Source organism: Seriola dumerili, unplaced genomic scaffold (genome assembly GCF_002260705.1).
Source record: "Seriola dumerili isolate Sdu_G_001 unplaced genomic scaffold, Sdu_1.0 BDQW01000025.1, whole genome shotgun sequence".
Lineage (NCBI taxonomy): Eukaryota > Metazoa > Chordata > Actinopteri > Carangiformes > Carangidae > Seriola > Seriola dumerili.
The window spans coordinates 3,311,224-3,322,347 of record NW_019174280.1 but is presented as its reverse complement, the minus strand read 5'-3'; the positions used below and the strand labels follow the sequence as shown (position 1 = coordinate 3,322,347).

Below are 11,124 nucleotides of genomic sequence, written 5' to 3'. Positions count from 1 at the left end.
ATATTACGCCACCTGCGCAGCTGTAGACTTCGCAGACTGGATGCTACTATGGTGCAACAGGAAAGTGACAAGAAGGGCTGACTGAGCTGGAGCTAGCTAGTTAGCATGCTAACTTCAGTAGAAGAAAAGAAGTGATAGACACACAACACAAGCAAAACAAGAATCAACACTGGTAGTGCTTTCCAACGCTGGATACTCCTCTTGGCAAGAAAAGGAATAAAGTTTGACACTGAACTCACATTGCTTTGTCTACACGGGTACGAAAACAGTTGCTAATGCTAACGTTGGCTATGTAGCAATAACAAAACTAGCATGGTAACATGGCAACAGTGTAAAAAGTGAGATCCCAGACGTCGAGATTAAAAAGCCCTGTATAACAGAGAGTTTATAACGTGAGAGACAATGTTAAATTTTATCTAAAAGGATGTTTGATTATGACTAGAGGAAGAGAAAGGAAACTGTCGGGAAAAGTGAAGTTAGATACCGAGGAAGACTCAGCTCAAACTAAGATAGCAACAAAGCTAGCTGAATTAGCGGGAGAGCCATCTACGCAAACTGGCATACCGACTAAGCTAAACAAGGAGACAGCTGAGTCAGTGGGAGGGACGAGCCAGAGTGACCCAAGTAAGGAAGGTGAACAGACTGCCGAAATCATGGCAGACTTGGAAACAATCCATTGGAGCTATGGGACTTTTGCCACAAAAATTCAGAAGCCCTCAAGGAACTTTAGGATGATATCAGTAAGGCAAACAGTATAATAGATGAAGCTGAGAAATGGATTGAGGAAGCCGAGGAATGTAACCAAAACGTGGTGGACGCAACTTTGGAGCTTTTGTTGGTTCAAAAGCAGTTTGAAACCAGAATGACGGACCAGGAAGGATGCTCAAGAAGGGAGAACAACAGGATTCACAGGGTGAAAGAAGGAACGGAGGAAAACACGGAGTCAGTGATTATTTTTGTTGAGAATCTCAACAGGGAGAAACTGGAACTGCCTTCGTCATTTGAATTTAGGACTGAAAGAGTGCATTGCGTTCTGGTTTCATGTCCCCTGAGAGATTCATCACCGAGATCTATAGTCATGAAACTCTTAAGTTTCAGAGCTAAAGGCTTCATGTACAAGGGGAGGAGAGTATTTCTGGGCCACGATTATGCACTGGAGGTATTAAGTAGAGCCCTACCCGAGTTATCGGTCGGCTGATTTTATTGGGCGATATTGGCCTATCACAGATATATCGGTATTGGCTCATATATTCTCTGATATGCGCTGATATGGATACTTTTATTAAGAAGCAATAATGCGGTGGAAAGGCTCAGGTCAAGCCGAGTTATAAAGGCAGCATTTTATGAATATATACACATATATACATATTTGTTCTTATGTTTTTTATAACTCATAATTTCAAAACTACAGTCCAAGTGTATCTAGTCCAAAGAATATTTCACTATCTCTGTTTCAAAATAAGACCCCTATCAATGTAAACGGACAGTCGAAATGAAAGGAAGCTACCCTTTACTCTTTCCATTGATAGCAAGCACAGTGTAGCCTGAGCTGACCAGCCCTTGTCAGCCCAAAAGCAAACAAGGGGCCAAACGTCTCATTTTACAGTCCACATGTCACATTTTGCATTTATGACTAAATATTCCATCATATCTCAAAGCAGTTCTAATCAAAAGCAACGAATATTGTTTTCTTAGCCTTTCATGGTCATTTTAAGTCTATCCATACGATTTTCCAGACAAGTTGGCCGAGATGGGGGCCTGGATAGCAGAGACTGAGCCCCAAGCCTGAATCTCATACGGTCTTTTGTTGCCATCTAGCGTGCGTTTTGTGGTACTGCTGTGTAAAAACACAGCGCTATCGTTTTCTACATCTCGCGAGGTTTCGAACGGTATGTCACACTCCTATGAAACTTGCTTCCTCGCGATACTACCCCCGTGCGTAAGTACAAGAGAGTTTCACTACAGTTGAGATTTTACGCATGACGCACGGCCGATTCAACTTTTACTGTAGTTTGAACTTTGTATATAGTAAGTTTTATGTTTATTTTGTCTACGATGTAGAATCAACATAATATAGCAATTTAGATGACCTGGAAGAGATTCAGAGGCAAAATGGAGACAGAATTATAGTTGGTTTTTTTTTACACACAATGGTTGTGAACAATGGTAGAATCTGATGATGCACAGTGTAAATGAAGTGGCTAAGGGTTGTATTGTGTGCACATAGCCTCCTGTAGTGGAAATCATTAGTATTTAGTTGCCAAATTCCCTTTCAAAAGGAAAAAACCCCTTTGGCACACTTTGGGTACCTTGGCTATCCAAGTGTGGAGAGTCCACCTGGCTCCATCTCTACTAAAACCTTTGTAGAATTTGTGTGCTTTGTGGTATCTCTGCCTACATTGTTAAAGTTGTAGTCATGAAGTTGCTGAATGAAAGTGCATGGAACCATTGTTATCATGGTGTTATCCACTGTCTAATTTAAAATAAATTCTATGGGAGGACAAAAACTTGTTTTTCCTTTGGTTTATCACAATTTACTCAGCTATAGTAACAGTCACAAAGGATGTTATTTCCTGTGATTATGGTTTATTCATGTATAAGATGAATAAAATTTTCTTTCCCCCTTTTTATTTTATTTGATATTAATTATTTTTTAATTAATTATTTTTTTTCATCATTTTATTACTATTGTTGTTGTTATTATAATTATTATTATAAATACTTAATTTTGTAACTATTATTTCCCTCTTTACTAAATTGCTTATTTGTTTATTTAATTAATGTTATTGTAATATTCTTTATTATTAGTTTATATATTATTAGTATTATGATTGTTATGAATTTTTAATATTTTGATTAACAAAGAGACTGAAAAGGTATGGAAGGTAAACAAGTATTTGTCTACATGTATACAGGGGGGAAAATGGAGAGTGGTATACAGATGAATATATATGAGTGAAGTGGGTAGTTGTTCTTTTTTTCCCCTTTCTTTTCTTTGTTTAATTGGCCACAGGTGTGGGTTTCAGTTTAATGTTTAATAGGTATGCAGGAAAATGTAATAAGAGATGCTGTAATGATGTGACATGTGAATATCATTCTGAATAAAAAGAGATTTAAAAAAATTAAGAGAGCAAATAAATGGCATACAAAAATATTGAAATATTGTGCTGGGAGAAGAGAGAAAAGCCCAAATGACCCAATGTTAAAATAAATATAATATGCCATGAGAAAAAGATAATAAAACAGATTTTAAATATGCTCTGTAGAACTGCTTTGGAAGATGAAGGTTGAAGGCTGAGACCTGTATGAGGGAATCTGTTTCAAAATAAGACCTGAAATGATCTGGAAAATGTTCCTACTTGTTCTGTATCTATAACATATACAAGTACATATTGGAAAATATTAATAGATAAATAATACATATAGATGAAGGAATCTGCGGGCGCTTCAGTGGCTCACCTGGTAGACTGTGTACCATTAGGACTTCGAATCCATATGGCCCTCTCTCTCTCTCACCCCAAGCTTTCAATTTCAATTGCCATTCAATATGGCATGGGATTCAGATTGCCTACGTAGGATTCCCAGGGAGCCTGCTGCTTCACATTAAAAGCACTCATCTGACGAAACGTGGTGGATTTTATTGTGATGCAGTCACACAAAACACAAACAGGACGAAAAGGAGCAGCCACAGTGAACTGTTAGATGAGGAGTTGCACACAACAGGCTCCACACCTCCAACTGTTGAGTGCAGCATGCAACCAGACTGTGTTTGCGAGTGTTATTGACTGACTTTTTCTAATTAAAACAATATGAGTTGGTTTAGTTGCACTATGTAAAACACACAACTGAACTCTCCAGGATTTAAGTCAGGACAAATGTCTTTTGCATGGCCTCTTTCTTTATGAAAACACTGAGTCTTGAGTTGTGTTAAAAGAAAATTCTTTAATAATTTAATAATGCAGTTCTGTAATAATTCTTACAATATAATAATTCTGACCCTAGTCCATTGACTCTTAATAAAAATACTCACATATTAATATAACACCCAACATCACTCGACCCCAAGGCTTAACAAAGAAACATATGAGCAGATTTATTCACTGTTAAACAACATAAATAAATACTTTGGTCTCAGGAAGAGGTTAGACAGTTGCTGGATCTTTGTTGGTCGTTACGTTGTTGTTGGGCAACAAGTTGGTCATCTGCTGGTTCTTCAGCTCAACTTTCTCCTTCACCCTGCACACAAAGAACAACCACATTCTGTGCAACAAGTACAAACTTGTATCTAATACAGTGTATATCCTTGAAAGGAATATGACAACAGCTTCAATATAACTGCGTCCAGAGTGTGTACATGTACATAGAGGTACATCTATACAATCTAATGCAATCCAATATAACAGCTAAGTCATGAATTCTGCATTTATGAAGGTTATACATTTTCAGTTTTTGTTAACACTGTCAAAAACATAATTCTTCCTCTTTATGTTTATTAATGAGAGGGTATTGGCTGGTAATGTTACACTGGAACACCACATTATATTGATAGGTGTGTACGGCTATTTTGTCAACTCTATTAAATGGAATAAACCTGTCAATGTTTTGTTCTTCTCAGAAATCCAAAATAAAAACATGCAGTTTTGCCATCCTGTGTGTGACTGTGCTTAATGTGATATTACGTATGTATTATTGTTATATAGATTGTTACATTGGCATTTTTCCATTGACTTTTAATCTTTATAGATACCAATAGATTCCACTTAAATATCCTTTGTATTTCAAATCAAACAGTACTTTAGTTTTTTGTGTGTATTTTCGCCTCTCTGTGCCTTTGTAAAAATACAATTCATGGCAGAGCTTTTGCATTGAACTGCACTGCGTTAGATAGCACAGATGTACATAATGAAGTGAGCAGCGATTGTACATACAGTTCCCACAAATACACAGACATATATTCATTTGTAAAAAAAAAAAAAAAAAAAAGCACTTGGGTGATAGACAGCTTTTTTATCTCGTGGATACTCACCTGTCGGGGAATTCGATGTCATCGATGGTGTCGGGCAGCGGCACGCCTCTGGTCTCAGGGAGCAGCAGCACCAAACCACCAGCCAGGAAAGCCAGAGACCCTGCACAACACAGTGCAACGTATTCCTAGCTTTAATAACACATCAGCTTTTTAACAGCTGTTTAATTACCTCTGTTTCCTTTCCCTTCACTCCCTTCACTCCCATAGCAGCCGAACTGGTTTCTTAATATTATGTAAAATGAGGTAAAAGTGGATAAACACACTAAGCAATGGTGAGCACAGAGTCGAACGTTTGAGGAGGGAGAGACCAAGAACTGGGGACAGGGTGTTGGGTGCCCAAGGCTATTCTTGAAGAAGTTACTTCACTTGGCCGCCGGTCTATTGTCTGCAGTCCTAATTAATCCCATTCAAAACTCTCCAGAAGGGTAGACTGCTCCTTCCTCTTCTCCCGTTAATCCTTAAATTGACTCTACCCAAGCCCCATGTCACCAGGCAACAGGATGCTGACTGTAGTTCACCTAACGGCCGCCGGTGTCATTGATAACAAGGGTTTTCTTACACGTTACATATAGAACCTTTAAATTAGTAATTAGGAAAAGAGAAAAAAGTTCCTCTTGCAGTTTAGTTTCATCAACATGCTGAACTCTGAAATCAAAAAGAAACAGACAGTGTGTGTTTGGCAGGCTGGAGGGTGGAGCCTCTGTTGTGGCAGAATAATGCAGCCTTTTATCAGAAATTTGTTCGGAGGTTGGGAGCTACTCAAGTACATTAATTACAAAGTGCCAGCGTAAAGAGAATTAAAGTATCCGTCTGTCTTACATATTAGGGACGAACATCTTTTTTTCTCCCAGAATGAACGTGTATTATTTTAGACAGACTGCAGCAAATGTTCTCACTCCATAATAATAGAAAACACACCAAAGATGATGAGTGGCAGCTCCAGCCAGATGACAGCCAGTCTGTAGAGCAGGAACGGAGCGACGATGCCTCCAACGTCACACAGAGTGGAACAAACTGACACTCCCAGGTTCCTGCAGACACAAGCACAACAGGTCAGTTGTATAGTTTTATATACTTCATCTCAAAGTGACAATATGCACATTTGCTCATACAGTATACTGTATGTAATTTTCATTAGTGGCCCAATGAAGATGTAATATCCATTTACCTGATTATTGCTTTCAACATTATGGAACCTTTGCTATTCATTGTGGGCTTTGACAAACTAACGTTAGCACCTGCACTGACGGTGCTCAGGTAAGACTTTACCTGACAAACGTCGGGTAGAGCTCAGTGTTAACAAACACCACCATCTCGAAGGCCATGGTGATACCCAGCCGACCGATGCAGGCCACCACCGTCTTAAACCAGAACATACCTGCATGAAAAGAAATAGACAAATTTTTTTTGAATTAAACAACTTTTACTGAACTGAGACGTTATAATCCCATGAGTGTGTGAAGTCCCAACCTCCCCTCATACTCACTGTCAGGGATGAAGGCAGTGATGAAGCAGGAGGCTCCGGCGACGATGTTGGCGGAGGCGAAGGGGAGACGCCGGCCGATACGTTCAATGGTGAAGAGGATGAGGAAGGCGGCGGGGAACTCCACCAGGCCAGAGATGAGGAAGTCGATGTAGACGTCTCCTCCCAGGATACCCAGCCTCATGATGAGGCCCTGGTAGACCACAGCACTGGTGAACCTGGAAGAGGCAGTGGTGGTGTGTTTTTTTTTATTATTTACAGCTTGGAAATTGTTTCTGTACCAAAACAAAAAAAAAAAACATTATCTAACTAAAAACCCACCAGTTGTAGCTGAGGATGAAAGTGTGTTTTCTCATTTTCGGAGTCCTGATAAGGTCCATGAAGGAGGCGGTAGAGGAGTCAGCGTTATCATCTTTCAGAGTCTGTGGCATCAAGAAAATACATGACGATTTTACAGAGAGCTGCTTCAACCCCTACTGCACCCTGATGATCTGACAAGTCATTATATAAGCAAAGAGTAAATCACTTCAGTTTTCAAGATGAGATAAAAACAAACTTTCCTGATCACACACACAGGGAAATTCAAGCAACTAACTACAACTAAACTAAAACTAGAACACTATAAAATGATCCTAAATAACAAGAGTCTTGAGGAAAAAAAAAAGAAGAGAGAATAGTAAGTTGTAGTTAATAATAAAGCACAAAAACTGAATGGAATGAGCCGTGTTAACAGCATGAAACACAGTCTTTGCACTCGCAGCTGCGATAACGAAGTATGTGTCTTATTCTAAACTGTATTTGGGGCCCCAGACGCACAGATCTCGCCTCTCTACAACTGACTTGATGAACTGGACTCTGGTCTGGACTGATCTGGTGTCAGCTACCTCGATGTTTTTGGAGAGAGTCATCTTGTTTTCTTTGGCCATGTCCTCTGTGATCTTCACAGCTTGGGCCTTTTTGTTCTGAGAGAGAAGCCATCTTGGAGATTCAGGGATGAACCTGCAAACACAAAACTTTCATGAAGCGTGTGTAATTCTGCTTTGTCCGACGGAGATATTCAGCCCAGTTCAGGCCCAGCTCAGGCCCAGCTCAGGCCCAGCTCAGGCCCTCTCATCTGCAGACCTAGAGAAGATCATCCATGTTTTTATCTCCTCCAGACTGACCCACTGCGACGCCCTTTATTCAGCAGAATCCGAAACGTCCAAACACGACAGCTGATACATAATGCTGCTGTTAACATGTTCCGCATCACACATCACAGTCCTCGCTGCCCTTCACTGGTTACTTGTTCATTTTAGAGTCAAATTTAAGATTTTACTGCTTTTTTAAATTTTTTGGGGGGAAATTATGCCTTTATTGGAGAGCAGCAGTGGAGACAGACAGGAAATGTGAGGAGAGAGAGAGTAGGGGAATCCCACTCAGCAAAGGGTCTCAAACAGGGGACTCACTGCTCAGGGCATTTGGGCCCTTGTGCTCTCTAACCATTCACCTATCAGGTGGCCTCTTTATCTGTGATTTATTACCTCCCTATGAGCCTGGTCTCTGCTTAAGATCCTCTGTCAATGCTTGACTAACGGTTCCCAAATCTCAACTTGTCAAGGTGAGCAGGCCTTTGTGTTCTCTTTAAAACTCACCTTCATCTTATGGCTTTTTCCTCACTGGTGGTGTTTGTTGTAATTGTTTTGATATTTGTTTTTGATTTACTACTTTTATTTTTACAGTGAAGCACTTTGTAACAGTCTTTTGAAAGGTGCTCTATGAATAAAATTATAATTGGCGATATTATTATTATTATTATTATTATCATTATTACATAGTGTACATATTATTGTATGTTTTTTAAAATCTTCTCAAAAAAACTAAACATGGAGTAATTTAAAGACTTCAGACTGCGTGAAGAACAAAACAAAGAAATCAGAAGGGTGTGTGTCTCACCAGTAGTAGGACAGGAAGAGGATGTAGGGGACGGTGATGACGACCTGCAGCCAGCGCCAGTCGGTGATGAAGTAGGCGAGCAGAGGGAGGAGGAGGATGCCGACGCTGAAGAACATCTGGTAAAGGACTCCCACCGTACGTCTGAACTCCACTCCCACAATCTCTGTGACTGTGAGAGAAAAGGAGAAGAAGAAGAAGAAGAAAGGTTTCACATATCAAATAACATTTGACACTGTCATGGTGAGATAAACGCTATATGGTTAAACGTTGCTCTTACTCAGTACGTATCCAGCCACCCAGCCTCCTTTCACTCCAAACCCGTAAAGCGTTCTGAAAATCAGTAAAGACACGTAGTCCGGAGCCACGGCAACCAGGATCCCTGCGATCCCATTCAACAGGTTGGACATCAGGAAGCTCATTTTCCTGCCAAACCTGGAGGCAAAGACACAAACAAGGCAGACAGTGACGGCACGACACCATCAGTCATCAGTTTAATGAAATAATATACGTCCTTAAGAAAATAATAATGAAGTTAAACTCAAGAAGATTCAGTGCTTTTGAGTGAAACTGTTCTGTACTCATCACTGCAACATTAAAAACAGACAAACCAATCACAGACTTACCTGTCGGCCAGGTAACCAATAGCAATGCTTCCGACCAGGAATCCCACATTGAGAGTGGCCTGGTACATGTCCACCAACCATCCATCTGAACACACCAAGTCAAACTGGGACACACACACACATACACACACACAGGTCAGTGACCTCACTGCTTTGATTTTGCCTCAAAGTCTTTGAGGGTCAGAAGCTGGAAAATTGTTTTTGTGTTCGTGACTTTTATTTCTTGTTTTTCATTCTTGTTTGAGGATCTTATATTCACTTCACTGGCTTCCTCCTCACTAATGAAAATCAGCACTGTCTTTAAGATTTCCGTAATCTTTGCCTGTAACCTTGCCAACCCAGTCACAATGAGATGAATGGGCTTACATTTTAGGAAATTCCCTGCCTGTACATTAAATACAAAGCTATAGCAGTGATGATCTTAGCTTAACACTTAACACTGCGAGCGCAGGCAAACAACTAGCCTGCCTCTATCCAAAGTTTAAACGCCTGTCAGGACCAACTCCCAGCTTCCCCTGAAACCATGAACTGTTGTTTTGATAATTCTGGATTCAATGAATGAGATACATGTTCATTCAAAACGTTTGTCATCAATATGATTTAAAAAAAATGCTACCATTGTACAAATTATGTACATATTAGCTTTAAATGTTAAATGATCCTTTAGTGGGAATCATGCTATATTCCTAGCTGCATAATATGCACTGTATTGTTGACTTCATAGGTTTCTATTATCCTAATCATAATAACATTATGTTCTTTTTTTATAGAGCACCTTCAAAACGTAACTACAAAGTGCTCAGCAACGGTAGAAATAAAACAGAATCGATCAAATCAATATATTTCAAAGCAATGAACAGATAGAACAATTAAAACAACCAAGAGCATAAAAAACAGCAGAGTGATTTTAAGAGAAATAAAACTCTTCAGGGGAAGGTGAAACCAGGAGAAGCTCAATGATAAAAGTACGTTTTAATCAGAGACTGAAAGGGACTTATCCTAAAATAGTTTGGTTTTATTTGCTTCACTTTTATTCTGTCACATCTTACTTACCTCAGTAACAAAGGACTGTCTGCCCTCGTAGTCGTACTCCCAGCCCTCTTTGCAGGCTGTTGTGGGAGTTTTGCTGAGGTCCAGTTCCTGGGTGTCACAGGTGAGTCCTGTGCTGTTCCAGTCCACCTTGTACTGCTCACAGCTGCTCTGCTGCAGCACCCCAGAGCTGTTGACCAGAGGCACCGTCAGCCTGCGACTGTCTTCCAGGCTCCAGCCGCACGCCTGCCTCCTCTCCACCACCGCAGAGTCCCGACACCAGTGATCCGGGGTGAAACCCTGGAAGACGATGCCGACGTACACACCGGCCCAAGGCATGGACACCATACACAGCAGGGCGAAGATCCGCTTCTGACAGCGGCCGAACTTCCCAGCTTCCTCCAATATGTCGTCAAAAGTGGTCATGGTTGCAGAAATGTTGGTTTGTTCTCTCTAAACAACTGCAAGAAACAACTCTGACCAGTTTCTATCACAGTGTCAAAGTGTCTACAGCCTTGCCAGAGTGGACAGCATGTTGAGCATCCCTCTACAGTTTTAAACAGGACCAGCAGGAGCAAAGGTCCACTGACAGACGTTGTCACTGAACCTGCAGAGCAGTGGGGCATTAAAAACAAGTTTCCTATCACTTTTTTCAGACGTCAGACTGCGTGGAAGAAAAGCCTCCACCACCGCATGCCCAGGGATTCATTAACATAAACGCACACAACATGGCTTGTGCAGCTTGTCTCTTGCATCCCATGCACATGTGCACACAGTCAGTGATGCTGTCAATCAGTCAACATTTAAATGTGGTTTGTGGGAATCTGTTAAGCATTAATCTGACTGAAATATGATGCAACTGCCAAATCTCTTTTTTTTTTGCAAAGCTGCTTCTTCTGGAGCTCAGGAAAGGCCTCAAAAAGTTGCTCTTGAGTGGAGGGAGAGACACCATCACCATCACAAGTTGCTGCTATATCAATTTAGCTGGTGCAATGGTTTTGAAGGGTATGGTGCTTGTGTTACACCTT

The 11,124-nt window shown here is 40.6% G+C and overlaps 1 protein-coding gene across 1 annotated transcript; it reads right to left on the bottom strand.

Annotated features, from left to right (window-relative positions):
* Window positions 1-3,922: 3,922 nt before the first annotated feature.
* On the bottom strand, window positions 3,923-10,690 carry LOC111239501 (solute carrier family 22 member 2-like). Its single transcript, XM_022769395.1, has 11 exons — window positions 10,121-10,690; window positions 9,068-9,171; window positions 8,722-8,876; window positions 8,445-8,613; window positions 7,394-7,508; window positions 6,831-6,931; window positions 6,513-6,727; window positions 6,296-6,404; window positions 5,945-6,057; window positions 5,027-5,126; window positions 3,923-4,236 (listed from the first exon to the last, which is right to left on the bottom strand). Exons 1-11 carry the CDS (start codon window positions 10,520-10,522, stop codon window positions 4,143-4,145), a joined length of 1,677 nt encoding a protein of 558 aa, XP_022625116.1. The 5' UTR covers window positions 10,523-10,690; the 3' UTR covers window positions 3,923-4,142.
* Between the last annotated feature and the right edge of the window lie 434 nt (window positions 10,691-11,124).